At 37.4% G+C, this 25,297-nt stretch overlaps 1 protein-coding gene across 1 annotated transcript; it reads left to right on the top strand.

Annotated features, from left to right (window-relative positions):
• LOC135757680 (uncharacterized) lies at window positions 1-23,449 on the top strand (the record flags this gene model as incomplete). Its single annotated transcript, XM_073814227.1, has 20 exons — window positions 1-288; window positions 378-473; window positions 575-728; window positions 7,674-7,733; window positions 7,867-7,935; window positions 8,067-8,138; window positions 8,252-8,320; window positions 8,637-8,758; window positions 8,871-9,149; window positions 14,693-14,788; window positions 14,885-15,038; window positions 16,641-16,709; window positions 16,842-16,910; window positions 19,754-19,873; window positions 19,961-20,145; window positions 20,759-20,916; window positions 21,023-21,265; window positions 21,351-21,510; window positions 23,017-23,119; window positions 23,233-23,449. Coding segments are annotated over 20 exons (2,670 nt in total), but the record flags the coding sequence as incomplete, so codon positions are not given.
• Window positions 23,450-25,297: the final 1,848 nt, after the last annotated feature.

Genomic DNA, 25,297 nt, shown 5'->3' on the forward strand with positions numbered 1-25,297 from the left:
GTTTCTCAGGTCAACAACAATGGACACTTGACTTTTGATCAACCATGGGACAGCTACTCCCCATACAGCTTCCCAGGTCATGGTGGCAAAGACATCATCGCTCCATTCTGGACTGATCTTAATAATTGTGAGAATGGTGTGATCTCATATCAGCAGTACACCTCTGGCGATGTCCTGACACAAGCTACACAAGACATAAATCAATACTTCCCTGATCTGAGCTTTTCTGCTTCATGGGTCTTTGTTGCAACTTGGGACAGAGTGGCATATTTTTCATATTCAGGAACTGTAAGAAACTCGGCTTACTTCTGTCCATTAAAACAATAGCAAAACGATGACTAAACTTTTTAATAATGAAAAACTGTTTATACTTACAGGAAACATCTTTCCAAGTGGTTTTGATTTCAAATGGCCATCTCTCATTTGTTTTAATGAACTATGGTAGAATTGCTCCATCAGCGCAATATGTGCAGGTATGCACATTATGAAAATCTAGTAAAAGAAAATCGTATCTATTTGTATTATCTGTAACTAAATGACTAAGTAGGCATCTTGATCTTTTTCTTACCATTAGGCCGGTTATGACAACATCGACTCCAGCTATTATTTCTCAATTACTGGATCACTCCAGACTGACTTCACAGGCTTAACACACAGCACCAATGTCAATGTTACAGGCAGATGGGCCTTCAGAACAGATTGTGGACCACAGGGATGTCAGTTCAATGGTAATTTTATTTTCCCAGTGCATATTTAATATTATTACACGGCTCTCTGGAATGCTTGATTCTTATTGGTCAGTTGAGACATTTGCAGGTTTGTTCATTTCAAATAATAACCGCTCCAAAGTAATAACGCATAGCCGGTACTACTTTTATGATTTAAATCCTTCAGTGTGATACAAGACCCTCCGCTTCGCGCCGGGTCCTTGATCACAGTGTCCGGGCTTATTTCCCGATAACTACCGGCTGCCTCTACATTATCCCTTACTTAACAGTTGATAAAAAAATTGACATGGTGAAGCTACCAGGGTCCTGTTTCAGTAAGGAGGTTCAACCAACTCAGAGTAATGCCGAGTTCAGACTGCACGATTTTAGCCCTGATTTTGACTCGCCGACAGGTTTTGAGAAATCGCTGACAAATGCCCGAAATCACAGGCAAATCGATGCTCGTGCACGCGAGTGACAATCACACAGTGTGAATTATAAAAGACGCGTTCTGAGAGGATCCCAGACGAATCGCTGACATCCGTGAGATATTTGGCATGCTAAATATCTGGACCGGTCGGCGATTCAAAATCATGCCGTGTGAAATGTGTTTTGACTGACAATAACAACGGCGATGACCTACATCCTATGAGAGAGCAACATTCAGGGCAGCTGGAAGTTCGGGGAGGAGTCTCTCCAAACATTTCCTCCTTCATAAACTTGATTTCTTCTTCTTTCTGAGCGCACGTGCAATTTGTATGGTAAGCTTCTTGCGAGCTACCATTTTTAATAATAACCCCAGTCTCGTGAGAACTCCGGTCTTGCACGCGTGACCTCGCGTTGTTGAATTTCGCGTCACTTCTCACGTGTGTTTGGTTGTGAGACGTAGTTTGCGGACCGGGACAAAGTTATCGGCGATTCTTCTTACAGTAAAGTCATGCAGTATGAAAACCCCTGTCGCCAATCTACAGTATCATGCAGTCTGAAACAGCAGCGACTGAACCCTACCCCAGATAATCACGCAGTGTGAAACCACAGGTGACCTGACGAGTTTGAAAATCATGCAGTCTGAACTCAGCATTAGTCAACTCAGAGTTTAAGTTTTAAAGGATTAGTCCATTTTCTTAAAAAAAATCCAGATAATTGACTCACCACCATGTCATCCAAAATGTTGATGTCTTTCTTTGTTCAGTCGAAAAGAAATTATGTTTTTTGAGTAAAACATTCCAGGATTTTTCTCATTTTAATGGACCCCAACACGTAACTGTTTCAATGCAGTTTAAAATTGCAATTTCAACGGAGTTTCAAATGACTCTAAACGAGGCATAAGGGTCTTATCTAGCGAAACGATTGTCATTTTTGACAAGAAAAATAATAAGAAGAGCTTGGTTATTAAAACCTGTTGCTAAGGATTTAAGTGTGCAGACGTCTTTATTTTTATTGACTACTTTATTGTCTAGCACCTTATTGATCGTGAGTGCGGTGTAACTCTTCTTATAATTCTCGCCTTCACCAGCATCCGAGTCCTGGCCGTAATATGTCCTCATTTCAGGAGATTAATTCTTTAACTACAATAGGAGCAGAGACCTTTGCGTACTCCACATTAGATGCAGAGAGAATTTTGTTTCCCACCGCCAGCCCAACAGGCACTCTCTCTCTCTCAGTAGAAGATATGAAAATGAAACTGATATACTTTAAGAAGAAGGAGATTCGGATGAAACTTCATGGAAGTACGCTGAGTGAATACTGGAGAAGCAAACGTATTCCACAGGGTCTACGTATCCAAAAAGCGCCTACAATCGGTAAAGATAATGAAGATTTCAATAAAAAATGGTGCGAGATTCTGAATAAATGCTCCATGGATTTAATGCTTTTAATTATTGAAGAGGTTACTAGACAGAAAGAGGACATTGAAAAAGACATTGTAAAACAAGAAACCCTAATGAAAGAAAAATTGGATGTGGATTTCACTCATATCTGTGACTCTATCAAACACACATTGAAAGAATTTGAAGACAATCTTTTGACCATTAAACTGAAGAAATACAGGAGGGACGCCCACGATTACCAGACGGGCAAGGTGTATAAATGGTTGGCTGAAGAAGAGACCCCACGAGATTCAGCGAGGGGACATCATAGACAACAGTTTGGCTTTACATCGGATAGTGACTTCCCTAGTGACTCCGATTCCTCCCGTAGCATTCATCGCTCCCAAACACGTCAGTTTTCAAAAAACGATCCTTGGAGCAAGGGGAGAAAATCAATGAAAAACAAAATAGGAAACCAAGGAAGACGAGGAGAGGACAAAAGAAACGGATCGGAGATGGGACCAGTGACACGCCAACAGGCCAGAGTCCGGTCGTGAACCTCTCTGACAAGGTACTTACTCCTCAACATTTTGCAGCCCTAAGCAAGGGACTAAGCTTTGTTCCAACAAGCCATACAAACTGTTTTGAGATTAAGACTGATCTGTTCCTTTTCTTTAGAAGGATAAAATTGAGACATATGTTTGGGTCTATGAATGAAAATCAGAGTCTAACTAAACCTAATTTTAAACCTAAAAGTACTTTTGTACCCCATGTTAACCATCCCTCTATCGATACATTTTGTAGAGTTGTTGAAAAAGAGATCTCTGAGAAGTTACAGACAATGCCTTACTCCCATCAGTTAAATTTATGTCAGGATGAAAGAAATGCCATTCAGGAACTGGCTAAAGATACTGATATTATTATTAAACCTGCAGATAAGGGAGGAGCTATTGTAATCCTTAATACAACTGATTATGTTACAGAAGCATATCGTCAATTGAATGACGAAACATTTTATAGGAAGCTAAAGGGTGATCCCACTGTTGATTTTCAAAAAATAATTGGGGAACTGACGACCCAGGCTTTAGAATTAAATTGGATAACCAAAGAGGAATTTAGTTACCTCAATAGACAACATCCGGTTATTCCAGTATTCTATATGCTTCCTAAAATAGACAAAAGCTTTATCAAACCTAAGGGTAGACCCATAGTGGCGAGTAATGAGTCCTTGCTGGAGCCATTATCAAACTTTGTGGATTATTTCATTAAACCTTTTGTGAAGGATTTACCTGCTTATGTACAAGATTCCACTGATGTGATAAACAAAATCTCTGAACTCCGGGATCTCCCTTCTAATACTATCTTAGCTACGTTTGATGTCGAAAGCCTGTACACCAATATTTCTCATGAACGAGGTATTACAGCTCTTGAGTATTATTTACAGTATCGTTTAGAGGACACAAATCCTCCTAACACTTTTATCTGTGATTTGGCTGCGCTAATCCTCAGATTAAATTTCTTTGCCTTCCATCAGGGAGAATATTATCTCCAAATTAAAGGTACTAGTATGGGGAGTACTTTTGCACCCAGCTATGCTAACCTGTATGTTGGATTCTTTGAACAACAGTTCATTTTTAATGAGGATAGAAATCCATTTTTCAGTAAAATCATCAGATACTTCAGATATTTAGATGATGTCCTATGTGTTTTTAAAGGGTCTCATGATGAGTTGAATGAATTTACCTCTCACCTGAATGGGATGAGTCCAGATCTTAAATTTACTATGGAATTTGACTCCAAACGTGTACATTTTTTAGACATGTGGATTAAACTGGAAAATGGGAGATTGACTACAACTCTTTATCGAAAAGAGACTGACCGAAATTCATTTCTTTTGGCTAGTAGCTCACACCCTTACAACCTAAAAAATGGTTTACCTAAGAGCCAATTCTATAGATTGAGACGGATTTGTCATTCGATTGAAGAGTTTGAAGAAAATGCTATAGATATGAAACAAAGATTTTTAGATAGGGGATATTCTACTAAGAGTATTGAAGAGGCTTATAATACTGCCCTCCTTACACCACGTTCACAACTTCTAAAGAAGAGTTTTAAAAAGGAAAAAAAATTCTCTGTGTCTTGCATTACAACTTATACCCCTAGATCTTTTATCATTAAAAACACTATTATGAAGTACTGGCACCTTATAGCTGATGATGATTCTCTTCAAGACAAGTTTAAGGATCCACCTCTATTTGTATCTAGACGGGGCCCTAACCTCCGTAACAAGCTGGTTAGAGCATGTATGAGATCAGTTCCTTCCCAAACACTTTTAGCACCTCTTAGAGATGGGAACTATCCATGTGGTAATTGTGCGCAATGCAATAATACACATAAGACCTGTAATTTTAAACACCCTAGATCCGGCAAGAGTTATGGAGTTAAGGGCTTCATCACATGTAAAACTAAAAATGTTATTTACATTTTGAAATGCCCTTGTGACATGGTATACGTGGGAAAGACCACGCGGTGTTTAAAACAGAGAATTAGTGAACATAAAAGTTCTATCAGACGTGCTGATCCTAATTACCCTGTGGCCTGCCATTTCACTGAGTATGCTCATGCAGTTTCTTCTTTACGTTTCCAGGGAATTGAACAGATTAAATTACCTAGAGGTGGCAACATTGATAAAGTGTTATGTCAAAGGGAATTGTACTGGATTCATACGCTGGACACTTTACATCCCAAAGGTTTAAATGTGGATTTTGATATGAGTGTTATGTTATAGTTGAAGTTGTATATAAGTTTGAGTCTTGAATACTGCAATTTATGAAGTGTGTTACTGATGTTTGTGCAGTTTTCTTGTACTTATTGAGTGTGTATATATTCTTATATTTTTCTGTATGTTTCTTTCTTTACATTTCTTTTGTGAATTGATGTCTTTTTCACTATGGGGAGATTGTGGTGTTGATTACAGAAGTAAAAACTACAACTCCCAATACTGAACTACAAATCTCCCACATGACTTTCACAGGTGCGGCAATCATTGTTGATTGTCTTGATGTGTCTGAACATGATTAAGCGATGTGCCGCATTTGCTGTTTGTATACCCTGAAGATGGTCTTTTGACCGAAAGCTTGGTTATTAAAACCTGTTGCTAAGGATTTAAGTGTGCAGACGTCTTTATTTTTATTGACAAGAAAAATAAAAAATATGCACTTTTAAACCACAACTTCTCGTCTTCCTCCTGACGCGCCAGCGCGACCTCGCGTAATTCCTTAATGCTGTGGAAAGGTCACAAGTTACATATATGAAACGCACATTTGCAGACTATTTTAAACAATAAACTGACAAAAAGACATTTATCAGTATCATTCGACATACAACAACGTCGAAACGGTCCTTTTTTTCCACACTTGTAAACACTGGGGTGTAGTTTTGCATTCGTCATCTGTGACCTCTTGATGTGATGACGTATTGCGTGAGGTCGGACTGGCGCGTCACAGGACCGGAGAAAGGCAAGAAGTTGTGGTTTGAAAGTGCATATTTTTTATTTTTCTTGTCAAAAATGGCAATTGTTTCGCTAGATAAGACCCTAATGTCTCGTTCGGGATCGTTTAGAGTCCTTTGAAACTGTTGAAACTGCAATTTTAAACTGCATTAAAACGGTTACGTGTTGGAGTCCTTTAAAGTCCATTAAAATGAGAAAAATCCTGCAATGATTTCCTAAAAAAACATTTCTTCTCGACTGAACAAAGAAGGAGATCAACATTTTGGATGATATGGTGGTGAGTAAATTATTAAGATTTTTTAAAAGAAAATGGACTAATCCTTTAACTCGGAGATGAGAAACTGCTAGTTTTCAGTAACAGAACAGCTGAAATAAGTTAGTTCAGTTGACTCTAAGTAGGGTGATTCTAAGTTAAGCGTGTACACAGCCACTATGGCTACAGGGTATAGCCCTATTCGGACGGGATTAGTTTTACAGGGGGACTTCTGAGAAAATGGTGGCTCTCGGAGGTCCTCTGTGTTTTTAATCCCGTCCAAATCGCTATGTCTGTGTTTTTCCTTTACGACCTCTGTTAAAATTCCAAAGCAAATACCTCCTGTTTTTCGCCGAACTCAGAGGTCCTCTGAGAAATGTAATCCCGTCCGGATGCAAATGTCTGTGTTTGCCCGCAATATCTTTTGAAAATGCGTTTCTTGTGTTGGCAAACGTGATCTGCCATAAGGTGTTACTAATGTGCATATATTTTACTTCCTGAGTCCCATTCATTCAGATATGGATTTTTTTTTACAGTCGGCGAAATAAAATAATTAAATCAAGACGAGCTGAATATCAAACACTGTTAAGACTGGCCACTGTAATATCAGTATACGGTAAACTACAACCTTTTTTTTTTCAACTCCAGAATGGTAATGTTAATTAATAAAGATAATAAATGTTATGTGGAGTGAAAATAACCCAAGTGCAGACAGAGATGGATGAACACTAAAGACTTTAATAATGACAAAAACAGAAAACAAAACCCACGAGGGGGCAAAACAACATAAACAAGATAACTTAATGAACAGGAATAAACACTAAACTGGACAAGATACAAGACTACACTAAACTGGATAACACTTTAACAATGAACTTAGACTGGATACTAAACAAACAATAAACTAGACTTGATTCTACCAGACAGAGTACTCACAAGTAAGGAACAATGCACAAGCACAGGACAACAAACACAAGGATCTTAAATGAGGAAAACTAAAGAGGGCAACAGGTGACAGGAGTTAAACAATGAAGATGAGGATAACAAGGGAGCGGGGTAAAAGAGACAAGACACAGGGAACACGTGGTCTAGTAAACCAATACTGAGACCATGTGAACCCACACAAAACATGGGTCTTTCATGATTATGCCACAAGACTAGATTAAACAAAGGACAAGATGGCAGAACCATGACAAATAAATTGTTAAAGCGACGACAATGTCAATAGGAGTCTCCACTGAGGATGGTATGTGCTGTATCCTCTCTTGGGTTACAGTCTGGGGGACTTTATGACTTTATTGAGAAATTGTGTTTGCGTCAGTGTCTAAACTCTGCAAGTTCTTTCTTTATGAGTTCTTTATTTATTGTTTGTTCATTTCTTTTCGAATGTTCAGGCTTTGTTGATACTACTGTTGTACCAACGACAACTTCACTAGGAGACTCCACTGACAATGGTATGTGCTGTATCCTCTCTTGGGGTACAGTCTGGATGACTTTATTACTGAATTGACAAATGATGTTTACATCAATGCTAAAAATTTTCAAGTTCTGTTCTTTCTTTCATTAATGTTTGTTCATTTCTTTTAGATTTTCAGGGCTTTACTGATACTACTGTTGTACCGACCACAACATCACTAGGAGACTCCACTGACAATGGTATGTGCTCTGTTGGGTTACAGACTGGAGGACTGTATTACTGAATTGACAAATGGTGTTTACATCAATGCCAACACCTTTCAGGTTCTTTTTTATTAGTTCTTAATTTATTGTTTGTTACTTTCTTTTAGATTTTCGGGGGGGCTTTACTGAAACTACTGTTGTACCAACGACAACTTCAACAGGAGACTCCACTGACAATGGTATGTGCTGTATCCTCTCTTGGGTTACTGAATTGACAAATGGTTTTTACATCAGTGCTAAAAATTTTCAAGTTCTTTTCTTTCTTCATTTAATGTTTCTTCATTTCTTTTAGATTTTTCTGGCTTTATTAATACTACTGTTGTACCAACGACAACATCAATAGAAGACTCCACTAACAATGGTAAGTGCTGTGTCTCCTGTTGGGTTACAGTCTGGTTGACTGTATTACTGAATTGACAAATGGTGTTTACATCAATGCCAAAACCTTTCAAGTTGCATAAGGAGTGACTGTATTAAATTGAAAAAAAAATGTGTGTGCGAAATCTGTGGTGAACTAGTTCCTTTTCAGATCACAATTGATGATTTGTGTTTGATTTTAGAAAGTGTACAATTTAATATCATTGTTATAGTATATGCTGGCCTTATCCTATTATATCCATTGTTTCTTTCAATGTCCAAAGACATACAGATTACAGATTATATATACTTTATTTCAGTCTCATTTTATCCATTTGGAGTTGGAGACACACAAAATGAATGCTCCGATGATGGAAGTTCTGCACTCATTTACCTCCTGCAACCGTTTATATTTTTTGGACACACATACAACCAAATATATGTAAGTAAACATTTGATATGAAATTCAGTCTTTATTAATCTGTTCAGATCTGAAAGATTGGGAGATGTCTTTTTAAAGATTCTGTCCATCATAATAAATCCATGTTTCTCAGGTCAACAACAATGGACACTTGACTTTTGATCAACCATGGGACAGCTACTCCCCATACAGCTTCCCAGGTCATGGTGGCAAAGACATCATCGCTCCATTCTGGACTGATCTTAATAATTGTGAGAACGGTGTGATCTCATATCAGCAGTACACCTCTGGCGATGTCCTGACACAAGCTACACAAGACATAAATCAATACTTCCCTGATCTGAGCTTTTCTGCTTCATGGGTCTTTGTTGCAACTTGGGACAGAGTGGCATATTATTCATATTCAGGAACTGTAAGAAACTCCGCTTATTTCTGTCCAGTAAAACAATAGCAAAACGATGACTAAAAAAATTGACTATTGAAAAACTGTTTATACTTCCAGGAAACATCTTTCCAAGTGGTTTTGATTTCAAATGGCCATCTCTCATTTGTTTTAATGAACTATGGTAGAGTTGATCCATCAGCGCAATATGTGCAGGTATGCACATTATCAATATCTAGTAAAAGATAATCTAATTGTATTATCTGTAACTAAATGACTAAGTAGGCATCTTGATCTTTTTCTTACCATTAGGCCGGTTATGACAACATCGACTCCAGCTATTATTTCTCAATTACTGGATCACTCCAGACTGACTTCACAGGCTTAACACACAGCACCAATGTCAATGTTACAGGCAGATGGGCCTTCAGAACAGATTGTGGACCACAGGGATGTCAGTTCAATGGTAATTTTATTTTCCCAGTGCATATTTAATATTAACAGTTGATAAAAAAAAATGACATGGTGAAGCTACCAGGGTCCTGTTTCAGTAAGGAGGTTCAACCAACTCAGAGTAATGCAGAGTTCAGACTGCACGATTTTAGCCCTGATTTTGACTCGCCGACAGGTTTTGAGAAATCGCCGACAAATGCCTGAAATCACAGGCAAAACGATGCTCGTGCACGCGAGTGACAATCACACAGTGTGAATTATAAAAGACGCATTCTGAGAGGATCGCCGACGAGTCGCCGACACCCGTGAGATATTTGGCATGCTAAATATCTGGACCGGTCGGCGATTCAAAATCATGCCGTGTGAAATGTGTTTTGACTGACAATAACATCGGCGATGACCTACATCCTATGAGAGAGCAACATTCAGGGCAGCTGGAAGTTCGGGGAGGAGTCTCTCCAAACATTTCCTCCTTCATAAACTTGATTTCTTCTTCTTTCTGAGCGCACGTGCAATTTGTATGGTAAGCTTCTTGCAAGCTACCATTTTTAACAATAACTCCAGTCTCATGAGAAATCCAGTCTTGTACGCGTGACCTCGCGTTGTTGAATTTCGCTGAAACCCTTGTCACCAATGCATCATGCAGTTTGAAACAGCAGCGACTGAACGTTACCCCAGACAATCACGCAGTGTGAAACCACAGGAGACCTGACTAGGTGTTCAGGTGTTCTTGGCATGCCGTCACGCTCTGAGACTCTTAAGTTTGTTTGTACTATGGTTTTTTTAACTGTCTTTTAAATCATGGCATTATTAATTCATCTGTGGTCTTAAGTCATAATATGTCACCTGGGATAGTTTATGACCGGCAAACTCTGTTGAATATTGGATTTCTGTCAGACGGACAAACATATCGGTTAGCACCGGGCTCTGGTAGCATTCCTCTGCTTTTGTTGGCATCCGTGCCGCCCTATCTCCGTCGAGAACAATGTTTGCCACCAGGAAAGAAACAACGGAAGCATCGGGGGAAACGAAGCGGTTTCGCGGTTAAACTTAAACTTGCCCTTGGAAGTAACCAGCGGATATATGATGCTCGAACTTTGGTTGTTGACTGCTCTCTTTTTGTGAGATGGCGCTCCATGGAATCGTCATATAACTGGAATGTACCGCTTTTCCCTACCTTTTTTGGATCGCCGCAAGTGACTCGCTTTCCGCGTCTTCAACTTGGCGGGGTCAGATTGGGGAATATTAAACCACTGCACCGGACAACTTGTACTGAAGAGGACAAAATAAAACTGAAGATCGGTTTGATTAACGCAAAGTCAGTGCTGAATAAGACTTATTTGTTAAATGACTTTTTTACTGCACGAGGCTTAGATTTTATGTTCATCACTGAGACTTGGATTACAAGTGGGGACATGAGTTCTTTTTCAGAGCTCATACCACGGGACTGTAACTTCTATAATACACCTCGTGTATCAGGCCGAGGAGGAGGACTGGTCTCTATATTTAAAGAACATTTTAGTTGGAGACTAATACCAACGGAGTATTGTGCCTCTTTTGAATGACCATTGCTTTTACTGGACACGGGCAACATCAGTCCCATTGCTATTGCTATTATCTATAGACCTCCAAAAGGGCAGAAAGGTTTTATTAATGATTTTGGGGATTTTTTAGGAGGTCTGCTTTCAAAATTTGATAGATTGCTTATTTTAGATGATTTTAACTCTTTCACCGCCAGCGTTTTAAAAAAAAGTTTCCAGCCAGCGCTAGCGTTTTTCATGATTTTCACCAAAGTTTAATGCCTTCCAGAAAATGTTCTTCTTTAAATATATAAACATACTATATACCAAATGAAAGAACAGACCCTCTGCTTTCAAACAAAAAAAAAACGTTTCATCCTACCTTTAGTGGTTCTTTTGCAATCAGCTTTTGAATATGGGTAGGTTTTTGCAAAAACACCATATTTTGAGCATAAAAGCAGAGATAATTCCATTTTTGTGACGGACTTTTCATACAGATCACATTCAGAGCGATCTTTAAAACAGACACGGACATGCAGCCGCTTGCCATAGAGCAATACTTCCGGGTTTAAAAAGTTGCGCCACCTGGTGGATAATAGCGGTATTGCGGAAAGACGGAAAATCTCGTCATTGGCGGGGAAGCGTTTTCTCTTAATTGACGAGATATCTCGTCAATGGCAGGGAAAGAGTTAATATACATGTGTGTTGTCAACAAAATGCGCTGTCGAAGAACTTTTTAAATCTGATCGACTCCTTTGGACTAGTACAATTGGTAAATGGTCCGACCCATATTCAAGGCCATAAGTTGGGCCTGGTATTAACTCATGGACTTTTTATTGAACATTTAGAACTAAATGATCATGCTATTTCAGACCACAAACCTGTACTGTTTAATATTCCTCAATCATGTTGTTCTGTGAATCCTGTGAAATCTCTGCAAAGCTTTCGCAGTTTTTCATCTACGACTAGTATGGATTTTGTTGCAGTGTTTAATGGGATGTGTAATGTGTCTGATGCTGCGTTCCAGGCAACCTGTAACCCGCAACTCACGACTTCAAAACCACGACTCACGACTCTGAACTGGGAGTACATCGATCTAGTACGAGTTCACGGGTGGGAAGTCAACGGGTTTGACTGCCGTTCCAGTGCACTTTCACCGATAGAAGGTTGTAAAAACACGAGTTACAGGCTACCTGGAACGCATAGGGTCGTGAGTCGTGGTTTTAAAGTCGTAACTCACGGGTTTAAAACCTGCCTGGAACGCAGCATGAGTCCGTCCTTCAGGACATGGGTGTTGATGAGCCCCTGTCCTGGTTGCACTCAGCCTGTAGAGAGGTGTTAGACACAGTGGCTCCTCAAAAAAAAATAAACCGTGCAAAGTTAGGTCTGATCCATGGTTAAATGATGAGATAAGAGGTCTTAGACAAATCTGTAGGCAGGCAGAAAGAAAGTGGAAGAATATTAAGCTGCAAATTAATTACGATATTTTTAAAGAAGCACTAAAACACTTTCAGAGATCTGTAAAAATGGCTAAATCAAAGTATTTTGTCGAGTTAATAGAAAACAACGCTAATAATCCAAAGACATTGTTTAATATTATAAATACAGTAATTAATCCTCCAAATACAAATGTAGATTTATCCCCTTTAATATGTGAGGAATTTTTTAATTCGTTTAAAACTAAGATTGAGAATCTGAGAAAAGTCGGCGAAATAAAATAATTAAATCAAGACGAGCTGAATATCAAACACTGTTAAGACTGGCCAATAAGGTAAACTTCAACTTTATTTTGTTCAACTCCGGAATGGAAATGTTAATTAATAAAGATAATAAATTGTTTAAACGATGACAATGTCATAGGAGACTCCACTGACAATGGTATGTGCTGTATCCTCTCTTGGGTTACAGTCTGGGGGACTTTATTACTTTATTGAGAAATGGTGTTTGCGTCAGTGTCTAAAGTCTCCGAGTTCTTTCGGTATTAGTTCTTTATTTATTGTTTGTTCATTTCTTTTAGAATTGTCAGGCTTTGTTGAAACTACTGTTGTACCGACGACAACTTCAATAGGAGACTCCACTGACAATGGTATGTGCTCTGTTGGGTTACAGTCTGGATGACTGTATTACTGAATTGACAAATGGTGTTTACATCAGTGCTAACACCTTTCAGTTTCTTTTTTATTAGTTCTTAATTTATTGTTTGTTCATTTCTTTTAGAATTTTCAGGCTTTGTTGATACTTCTGTTGTACCGACGACAACTTCAATAGGAGACTCCACTGACAATGGTATGTGCTGTATCCTCTCTTGGGTTACTCAATTGACAAATGGTGTTTGCGTCAGTGTCTAAACTCTGCAAGTTCTTCTTTTTTATTAGTTCTTTATTTATTGTTTGTTAATTTCTATTATAATTTTCAGGCTTTGTTGATACTACTGTTGTACCGACGACAACTTCACTAGGAGACACCACTGAGGATGGTATGTGCTGTATCCTCTGTTGGGTTACACTCTGGAGGACTGTATTACTAAATTGACAAATGGTGTTTACATCAATGCCAAAACCTTTCAGGCTCTTTTCTTTCTTCATTTAATGTTTTTTTATTTCTTTTAGATTTTTCTGGCTTTATTAATACTACTGTTGTACCAACGACAACATCAATAGGAGACTCCAATAACAATGGTAAGTGCTGTGTCTCCTGTTGGGTTACAGTCTGGAGGACTGTATTACTAAATTGACAAATGATGTTTACCTCAATGCCAAAACCTTTCAAGTTTCATGAGGAGTGACTGTATTAAATTGAAAAAAAAAAATGTGTGTGCGAAATCTGTGGTGAACTAGTTCCTTTTCAGATCACAAGTGATGATTTGTGTTTGATTTTAGAAAGTGTACAATTTAATATTATTGTAGTTATAGTATTTGCTGGCATTATCCTATTATATCCATTGTTTCTTTCAATGTTCAAAGACATACAGATTACAGAATATATATACTTTATTTCAGTCTCATTTTATCCATTTGGAGTTGGAGACACACAAAATGAATGCTCTGATGATGGAAGTTCTGCACTCATTTACCTCCTGCAACCGTTTATATTTTTTGGACACACATACAACCAAATATATGTAAGTAAACTTTGATATGAAATGTATTCTTTATTAATCTGTTCAGATCTGAAAGATTGGGAGATGTCTTTTTAAAGATTCTGTCCATCATAATAAATCCATGTTTCTCAGGTCAACAACAATGGACACTTGACTTTTGATCAACCATGGGACAGCTACTCCCCATACAGCTTCCCAGGTCATGGTGGCAAAGACATCATCGCTCCATTCTGGACTGATCTTAATAATTGTGAGAATGGTGTGATCTCATATCAGCAGTACACCTCTGGCGATGTCCTGACACAAGCTACACAAGACATAAATCAATACTTCCCTGATCTGAGCTTTTCTGCTTCATGGGTCTTTGTTGCAACTTGGGACAGAGTGGCGTATTTTTCATATTCAGAAACTGTAAGAAACTCGGCTTACTTCTGTCCAGTAAATCAATAGCAAAACGATGACTAAACTTTTCAATATTGAAAAACTGTTTATACTTACAGGAAACATCTTTCCAAGTGGTTTTGATTTCAAATGGCCATCTCTCATTTGTTTTAATGAACTATGGTAGAATTGCTCCATCACAGCGATATGTACAGGTATGCACATTATGAAAATCTATTATAAGAAAATTCAATTTTATTATCTGTATCTATATGATTAAATAGGCATCTTGATCTTTTTCTTACCATTAGGCCGGTTATGACAACATCGACTCCAGCTATTATTTCTCAATTACCGAATCACTCCAGACTGACTTCACAGGCTTAACACACAGCACCAATGTCAATGTTACAGGCAGATGGGCCTTCAGAACAGATTGTGGACCACAGGGATGTCAGTTCAAAGGTAATTTTATTTTCCCAGTGCATATTTATTTTTTAACATTTGATAAGCATTTTTTTGACATGGTGAAGCTACCAGGGGCCTGTTTCAGTAAGGAGGTTCAACCAACTCAGAGTAAGTCAACTCAGAGTTCAAGTCTTAAAGGATTAGTCCATTTTCTACAAAAAATCCAGATAATTGACTCACCACCATGTCATCAAAAATGTTGATGTCTTTATTTGTTCAGTCTAGAAGAAATTATGTTTTTTGAGGAAAACATTCCAGGATTTTTCTCATTTTAATGGATTTTGATGGACCCCAACACGTAACAGTTTCAATGCAGTTTAAAATTGCAGTTTCAACGCAGTGTCAAAAGACTCTAAAAGATCCCAAACGAGGCATAAGGGTCTTATCTATAGTGAAATTTTTGACCAGAAAAAAAAAAAAAATGCACTTTTAAACCACAACTTCTCGTCTTCCTCCTGACGCGCCAGCGCGACCTCACGTAATTGCTTAATGCTGTGGAAAGGTCACGTGTTGCATGAAACGCACATATGCGGACCATTTTAAACAATAAACAGACACAAAGACATTTATCAGTATCATTTGACATACAACAACGTTGGAACGGTCCTTTTTTCCACACTTGTAAACACTGGGGCATAGATTCGCATTCGTCATCCGTGACCTCTTGATGTGATGACGTATTGCGTGAGGTCACACTGGCGCGACACAGGATCAGAGCTAGACGAGATGTTGTGGTTTGGAAGTTCATTTTTTTTTTTTCTTGTCAAAAATGACAATCGTTTCGCTAGATAAGACCCTTATGTCTCGTTTGGGATCGTTTAGAGTCCTTTGAAACTCTGTTGAAACTGCAATTTTAAACTGCATTAAAACTGTTACGTGTTGGAGTCCTTTAAAGTCCATTAAAATGAGAAAAATCCTGGAATGATTTCCTAAAAAAACATTTCTTCTCAACTGAACAAAGAAAGAGATCAACATTTTGGATGATATGGTGGTGAGTAAATTATTTAGATTTTTTAAAAGAAAATGGACTAATCCTTTAACTCAACGATGAGAAACTGCTAGTTTTCAGTAACAGAACAGCTGAAATTAGTTAGTTCAGTTGACTCTAAGTAGGGTGATTCTAAGTTAAGCGTGTATACAGCCACTATGGCTACAGGGTATAGCCCTATTCGGACGGGATTAGTTTTACAGGGGGACCTCTGAGAAAATGGTGGCTCTCAGAAGTCCTCTGTGTTTTTAATCCCATCCGAATCGGCAATGTCTGTGTTTTTCCTGTACGACCTCTTTAAAAATTCCAAAGCAAATACCTACTGTTTTTCGCCGAACTCAGAGGTCCTCTGAGAAATGTAATCCCGTCCGGATGCATATATCTTTTGAAAACGCGGTTCTTGTCATGTTTTGGCAAAGATAATAAACTGTTAAAACGATGACAATGTCAATAGGAGACTCCACTGAGGATGGTATGTGCTGTATCCTCTCTTGGGTTACAGTCTGGGGGACTTTATTACTTTATTAAGAAATTGTGTTTGCGTCAGTGTCTAAACTCTGCAAGTTCTTTCTTTATTAGTTCTTTATTTATTGTTTGTTCATTTCTTTTAGATTTTTCAGGCTTTACTGATACTACTGTTGTACCGACGACAACTTCAATAGGAGACTCCACTGACAATGGTATGTGCTCTGTCTGGTTACAGACTGGAGGACGGTATTACTGAATTGACAAATGGTGTTTACATCAGTGCCAACACCTTTACAGGTTCTTTTTTATTAGTTCTTAAATTATTGTTTGTTAATTTATTTTAGACTTTCAGGGGTTTACTGATACTACTGTTGTACCGACGACAACTTCAATAGGAGACTCCACTAAGAATGGTATGTGCTGTATCCTCTGTTGGGTCTTACTGAATTGACAACTGGTGTTTACATCAATGCCAAAACCTTTCAAGTAGCATGAGGAGTGACTGTATTAAATTGTAAAAAAGTGTGTGTGAAATCTTTGGTGAATTAGTTCCTTTTCAGATCACAATTAATGATTTGTGTTTGATTTTCGAAATAGTGTACAATTTAATATTATTGTTATTTTAACATATGCTGGCCTTATCCTATTATATCCATTGTTTCTTTCAATGACCAAAGACATACAGATACAGCCGTACAGAGATAAACAAACAACAATCATATAAAGAACATGAAAAAAGTCAATTTACTGTAACAGAGTGCCAGAATGTGACACAACAAGTACATCTCAAAAGATCAGATGACCAATGAGATCAATCTTTCTTTCACCTAAACTGGGGACTAAACATTTTAGAAGATAATGTGAACTTCTATCTCCAAACTGGCTGGACATTATTGATAAAAAATAAAAATAGGCCATCACTACTTGAACATAGTCTTTTTCTTTCAATCTTGATTTCCAATTTTCAGCAGCTATTACATTTTCTTCATTTTACAATTAATTGTGCAAAATTGCTTATTTTGCATTAGAAAATGACTTGTCATTATATAAAATTGTTAAAACTGCTTAGTTCATTAAATTTGGCTTAAAGATGCAGTCTGTAAATTTATTTGGTTGCAAAAAATCTGTTATTTAGCAAGTGCATAAACAGTGTTGATTAACGAATGCTCCAAAACTGCAATAAAAACAAAGTGGCCAAACACCACCAGAAATGATAACAAAGGGTTCCAGCCAATAAACGACAAGAAGGATTTGGGGGTGTGGGTTGCGCGCGTTCATGAAAGCACGAAGGGAGGGGGAGGAGTTAGCTACGCGTCAGTCAACGCGCTCTGCTTAGTTGCAAAAATGTTGTGCATACATGGGACGTGCGCGTCACGGATGTGCTCCCACAAATGGCTTCTTAGCCTATGCATGTTTTTCACCGCTAAAAGTGAGTGTGGGAACTTAACGCAAAGCACAGATTACAACCGGTTTGCATGAGACATCGCAAGCACAAAGATAAAGCTAATCTTTCGTTTAGCAGTGACGCTGATGGTGACGATTCTCTCAGACCATTCAGTTATCTACAGTGTTTTTACGTCACGTTTCGTTTGAAACCCTAGCCGAGGTTATGCTAAAAAAGTATCGGTACTGTACCCAATGGAAAAGCCCCCAAAAGTAAGCTGACCTGATGGAAAATGGGAAAGTAGCATTTGTGTAAAGAGATGCTAATTTTTTATGGACATTTTTGCATGCAGAGGGAAAATCTAGCCTCCTGTAGACCCAGCCTTGCGCTCCTCCATGATATCTGCTTGCTTGAGAAACTTTATCTATCACGCAAGATACATGTTTTACTGCTCTCATATATTGTGGTTTTAGGTATATTTGAGTTTTTTAATAGGTTTTACATGTAGTCTTAGCCAATTTATTTCATTTTATCATTTAGTTTTATTTGCATGTCTTTTATTTTATGTGGTCTACCTGACAGGAAATAGTAAGTGCCATTATAAAAGGAGGAAGCAATACAATTGAAGCTTTAGCCTTAGCTCAAACAAACGGTTGCTGGACTGTGGGGTTTGTGCATGTGGATTTACCTTTCCAGTGACATTTTATGATATTTGGATATCACTTTTCTTGGATTGTATATACACGGTGGACACTTTGCACAAACTTTTAGATTTTTTTATGGTTATTTATTCCATGCTTTTAAGTCTATGTTTTAAGTCTATTGTAAACATTGTAAGTACACTTATTTATTTGATTTCACTTGTTTGTCTCATCCCTTTATCATCACTTTTATCTCACTCAGTGAGATCTGACCCCTTTTAACTTTTGTTACTTAGCTTATAAGGCTGATTGTTAAAAACGGACAAAGATAACAGACTTAGATTATCTCCTTTAACCAGAAGCACCATCTCAGACTTATACGGTAGGACAAAGGAATGTTTTCTGCTTGCATTCTTCTTTTGCTGATAGCAGTAAATATGTTCTTGAGAAGAGCTGTATTGGGCATTCAGCTATAATAAAACAATATATGACACTACAGAGATTAGCAGAATAGCGAAACAGACTAGCAGGTTTCAGCTATAGTTGCCAACACTGTCTGTTTTATAAAGTTTGGGGCGCGCCTCTCCGTATGGTGGAAGTGTGGAAATAAATGCCTTAATGTGGTTGCAATTGGTTATTTGGGGGAAGTTGTGGCTAAGTGGTTAGATGATTGGACTTGTAACCCAAAGGTTGTGGGTTCGATTCATTTCATAAGAAATCAAGACTCTTTCAAATCAGGTCTCATTTAGGACTTCGACTGGTATAGCTGATCAAAAGTTATCTCGATATTTTGTATGGCTTGTGTCTCTGTGTCTTGCATCCAGGCAAGACAATGACATTACTCCAAGGTAGAGTAGGCATGAATTCGGACACTAAGCTCTGCAAGCACCATCTTGTGTTGAAACGCGGGAGTACATTTGGCACAAGCCCCAGGGTGAAGGGGTACGGGCTAGCCATTGAGTGTACATTATTGTGGTGCATTATGGGATTGAATAAGAACACTCAATAACCACTACAAATGGCTGTCCTCTTAAATAGTGCACTATATAAGTTCATTGCTGAGTTCATTGCAAGTAATCATAACCTCTCATTGTCATTTACCTCTAAACACAAACGCATAATATTATGAAGACATTTTATGTTTTGGTTCCAATGTATAATAAATCAAGGGGGGAAATTGTCATTTATCTACTGTATGTGTCATAATCTATTTCATCTGTTTTCTTCTTAGCTGAAAGAGATCCCTGTTCTGAGCTCAACTGTACTAAAGATGAAAGGTGTGGAGAGATGAACGGTGTTTACGGCTGTTTCTGCAATGACAACCAAACCAGATCTGATCCTGACTCTTTTGGTTTGAATCTTCCCTTTACAATTTCTGAAATATAAACCTTTTTTTTTATTTCCTAATCTATACAATCTTTTTTACTGTATCTCTCAGATTTCTTTGAAACCTGTGAAAGCAGTACAGGATCAATATCTATATCTCGCTGTCAGCTCTTTGAAGCTGGTTTTTCAGCTGATGGCCTGCACCTCAATGATCCCAGCTGCAGAGGAATCATCCAGAACGGCCGAGTGGAGTTTAGTTTTGATAACAATGGACACAACTGTGGTACAAATCTTGTGGTAAGACTAAATATCTACATAGTGTTCAAATACACTTAAAGCTATACCTGAATACAACCTGATCTCACGGATTTCCGTGGCATAGTCACTGAATTTTTTGCTCATTTTTCCGTGGCATTCTCACGGATTGGTTACTCAACTGTTTTGTCCTATTTTCTTACCATTGTCGCTTCGGTTTAGGGTTAGATTTACATAAAATGACATCCCTACCCAAACCCAACTCTAACCCCAACGCCAGGCGACAATTGATTAAAGTTTAGAAAATATAAAAGAATACATCCAAAAAATAGTATAAACCAATACTTAAAGTGAAATACTAACGCAAACACCAAATCTAACCCTAAACCGAAGTGACAATGGTTTGAAAATAGGAAAAAACAGTTGAGTAACCAATCCGTGAGAATGCCACGGAAAAGAAAGTCCGTGGCAGGGCCACGAAATATGAGGAGATCCGTGAGAATGCCACGGAAAAATGAGCAAAAAATTCCGTGACTATCCCACGGAACTTCGTGAGATCATGTTGCTGAATAACTTCCACAAATGAAGTTTCACAATTTGATATAAATCATTAGATTTCTTTTAAACAAACAAAAACAATGTTTATGATCCACAGGCCAATGGCACTCATATCATCTATGAGAACTTTATTTTGGGAGCACCAGGGTCATCTGAAGGTCTCATCAGCAGAGAGAGAAATCTTCTGATATCTTTCAGCTGTGTTTACCCCCAAAACCAAACACTTTCTATGATAGAAATCAACCCACTGGAGAGGTCAGACTGCATTTCTACTTTGCTACACATATAAAAGACAGTCAATATACAAGAACGACACACGACTATATCGCATTATAACTGATCTGTGTTGTTATTTTCCTAGTGTTGTGCACAAGAATCTTGCTGGTCATGGGATGTATCAGGTCCGAATGATCCCATATCATGATGTTGGGTTTTCTCGGCCCTTCAATGGTAGTGTGACTGCAGAACTCAACCAGGAGATTTTTGTTGAGGTTCGTGTTGATGGGGTTGACAGTCGACAGTTGGTGACAGTGATTGACACATGTTGGGCTACACCTGTGAATGATCCAGATTACAGTCTGCGCTGGGATCTCATCACTGGAGAGTAAGAGACAAACATTTCTTTGTGTTTGCTGTAACGTCTTTAAAGACATTTAAAGGGTTAAATAAATAATCCTCCTTATCCACAGGTGTCCAAATCCACATGATAACACAGTGAAGATTCTTCAGAATGGTGTCTCAACATCCAGCCGTTTCTCCTTCAGGATGTTCATCTTCAACTCAAACTCCACTAAAGTTTACCTGCACTGTGCTGTTCATCTTTGTCTGGCAAACAATCACTGCTCAGCGGTTAGTTTACAAATATATACATATATATTTACAGTACACAAAATACTTTAATACTGCCTATGTGTCGCAAGTATTCTTGGATAAGGACATTGTACTCTAAATGGGTTATTTTGGCTAGTATCCATGGCCGTAGCCAGCTATAAGGTCCATAAGTTTTTTTCAAAATGTCTTATATAAATAAGTTTGGACAGTTTACTGTGTAGTTTAATGTAAAATGACGGAGATCTTAATTCGCAAGGGCGTTGTGGTGAAATTTGCAGTATTGCCAGATCCCATTATTAAAAATCCTTTTTAGATGTAGTGTTTTGGCAATCAATGCAACACTGAAGGATATTTATAAAGTGATGATTAGGTATAGTTTAGTGCTAGCGATTTCTCCGATTTATTTCTGAAAGACAAGGTTTGAACTTACTTTCATCATTTAGCGTGAGAAGGTTATTGCTGACAGGATACTACACTCGGTAAGACAAAAGCAGTAATCATCATGATTGTGTGTCTAAGAGTATCAACACTATCAAAAAACAGAAAGTAACTCTGGTACAAAGATGTAGAACAACTGGGTTTAAATTAAATACACTAAAATGCGTGAAATAAACGCGTAAAAGTCTCCTCAGGTTTATTTGCTCACTCAGAGAAGAGAAACCGTTGATTGTTTGATTGTGAATTTCCCGCTGTTGGGGCTGCGCGTGTAACGTCACTAAAGGGCACTAGAATAAAATAAAAAAACTGGTGACGTAAAGCTTACAAAGTTTACAGTTTCGTATGTGTTCTTCTTCTTTTTATTTTGGACTTTATTTATTTTATTATTTTTCTTTAAATTGTATTTATTTTTTCTCTAAATGTTATTTGCACAAATATAATGGCTGTTTAATATTGTTTATAGGGATGCACCGATGGGATTTTTTGGGCCGATGCCGATTTAAACAGACAACTTCTGGCCGATGCCGATATCTATATTAAACACTTGTATACAATACTATACAGTTGGTCTATTAGCTCGTTTATTTCTGCATCAAATTATTTTTACTGAACAGGGATTGGATCTAATTAACATTCAACTGACCGACATAATAAGAGAGGCACAAATTAAGCTAAAACAAATATATCTCATGCTATTTCTGAAATGCCGATGGTTTCAAAATCATCAAAAATCGGCCGATAAATATCGGCCGCCGATACTTCGGTGCATCACTAATTGTTTACAATCTAAACAAACCTAAAAAAAAAAAAAAAAAACGTATGTGTAAATTACAGTTTACATTATCTATCATGTTATTTAACATGAGAAGTTTAAATTATTTTGCATACTCCCCAAAATACATTTTTTTTTTTTTAAGAAAATTTGGGTTTTGTATAAACTATGCATATATGACATACATATTAATATTACGCACCAATGAATACTGAGTTTAAATCATAATACTCTATAACTTGTGCTCTTATTGGATTTTTTGGGGGGAGGAAATCTTCAATAGTATAATTGATGAAACATTTTCAATCTTTTAGCACTGTGCCTCTGGAAATCACCAAAGGGTCGGCAGGTCTCTGGACTTCCATGACAGTTCTTCTATATCCATGGGTCCTTTCGTCTGGTCTGATGGAAATGCAGGTAAACATTTGCTTTAATATCATTAATGCTACGTTTACAGACATATAAGGACTGTTTTATGTTAAAGTCTTATTAATTTGTGTTTTGTAACTTAATAATGCATTAATCCACAGACAAATGGGCTCCAGAATTAGCGCTAGAGTCCGAAGCTCCAGGTCTGACTGGTTGTTTGATGATACTTCTGGTTTCACTCCTGAGTGCCTGCACCATCTTCTAGGACGTCTACACAATTCACAATTTCTAATTTTAAAAGTTTCTATACTATAGCTTAACGTTTACTAACACACCAATGAAGGATTAGCACTGTACTTGTTTTGATGAAGAATTATTATTATTATTATTATTGAGATTATTCTGTATGAAATAAAATTTAGTTTGATTGTTGATTTTCTTTATTTTTAATAGTCTTTCCTCTAAAATACTTTATTGTGTAAAACATTGTAAAAATAAAGTTCAAACCAAGCATCTGAATATGTAAGAAGTTGATTTGATTTGATTTGATTTGAATATGGCATATTTGTTGGTGCCAGTAGAGTAAATTAGAAACTACTGATCTGAGTAAGTAATCTTGAAACGAGTAAGTATAATGAACCTTTTAAAGTTTGTAAGGACCACAACCAACAATGTTTGTTCTTGGCAGAAAACTCCACCTGTTGCTCTTGTACACCTGCACCAAAACCTGCAGCGGAAAGCCATCCATGTTCCTTCATTATTTGCTACGATGTAATGGAGAATATTTGATGAAAAGCTTGTCAGGATGGGCAGCTTAAATTCAGAGACAAAATCTTTGTCTAGATTGCCAAGAAACTGTCCCCTTACAATGAGGTTAAACATTTACTCATCTACATTTTTTTTTATAATTTCAAGGAAGTTTAAATTTATTGTAAATTCAAGTTGGTTTCAAATTTTTACCAGTCTAGACTCCCGAATTCTCTCTGGGACTTTGAAAAGCCCTGCCCTAATCCCACAGTTTTTTACATTATTCTCCTATAGCTCTGTGGTAAAGCATTGCTTTTTACTTTCGGTTGTGAAGGATTTGAAGAATGTTGTTTAGCTTGTTAAAATGTTCTTTTATAAATGGACTTTTTATTTTCATGTTCTTTTCTTAAAACCAAGCACTATAACAAAACAAAAACATTGTTTTACTCTAAGCTTAACAATATGCTTTAAATCCTTCATAACTGAAAGTAAAAATCAATGCTTCACCACTGACCTAGGAGCACAATGGAAAAACAGAGAATGTAACAAAACAAGTAGGCTACATCTCAAAACATTGCATGACTACTGAGACAAATCTCTCTTTCACCTACACAAAGATTGGGAGTAATGTATAGATCTGCCGTTTCAGAAGATAATGGGAACTTTAATCCCCATCACTAATCATTGACAGACTTGATTTTCAGCAACAGTCACGTCAACATTTTCTCTTTTCTCCAATTTAGTAACTGCGCTCAATTGCTAATTTGGTACTAGAAAATTACTTGCCACTATAGAAAATAGTTTGATTCATTAAATTCAGCTTAAGGATGTAATTCATAACTTTATTTGGTTGACAGAACAAATAAATAAAAATCTGTTCCTGAGGCTAAGTGCTTGAACATGGTTTGAAAACTGATATATTATCCCGATTCACAATCATAAGCATGTAATATTGAGTTAAATTTAAGATGTTAGCTTGAATTTCACGGGCAATGTCAGTTGTTTTAATACACCGATGAGTACAAAATGAGTATAATTTTATAAATAAAAAATGGAGATGGAGATAGAAAGGCAAAAGTCACAGATTGCAGCTTTAACATTGTCTGGGTTGCTCCACAGTCGGCAATAAACTGAGTTATCTAAAAGTCATATTTGATCAAAACTGGCAAAAAGAGACAGCATTCGGAAGTCAATGGAACAGAAATTTATCAGGCAATCATTGTTCTTAAGATTGAATGCTATACAGTACATTCTGAAGATTTCATACAAAGGTGTTTACTACATTCTTCAAAGAGAAAGGACAAATGACTTTAACTAAAACAGAAAGTGATGTTGAATGCTTAAAGAGGATGACTTCATATTTAGTCCGTGGTTTAAGAAATATATGCATCGGCAGCTAGTATACATATAAATAGATAAAAACATGACAGTTTTATTGAATTCTGTCTGCTCCACACATATATCACAATAAAGAGAAAA

The sequence above is a fragment of the Paramisgurnus dabryanus genome, chromosome 1 (assembly GCF_030506205.2).
Source record: "Paramisgurnus dabryanus chromosome 1, PD_genome_1.1, whole genome shotgun sequence".
NCBI lineage: Eukaryota > Metazoa > Chordata > Actinopteri > Cypriniformes > Cobitidae > Paramisgurnus > Paramisgurnus dabryanus.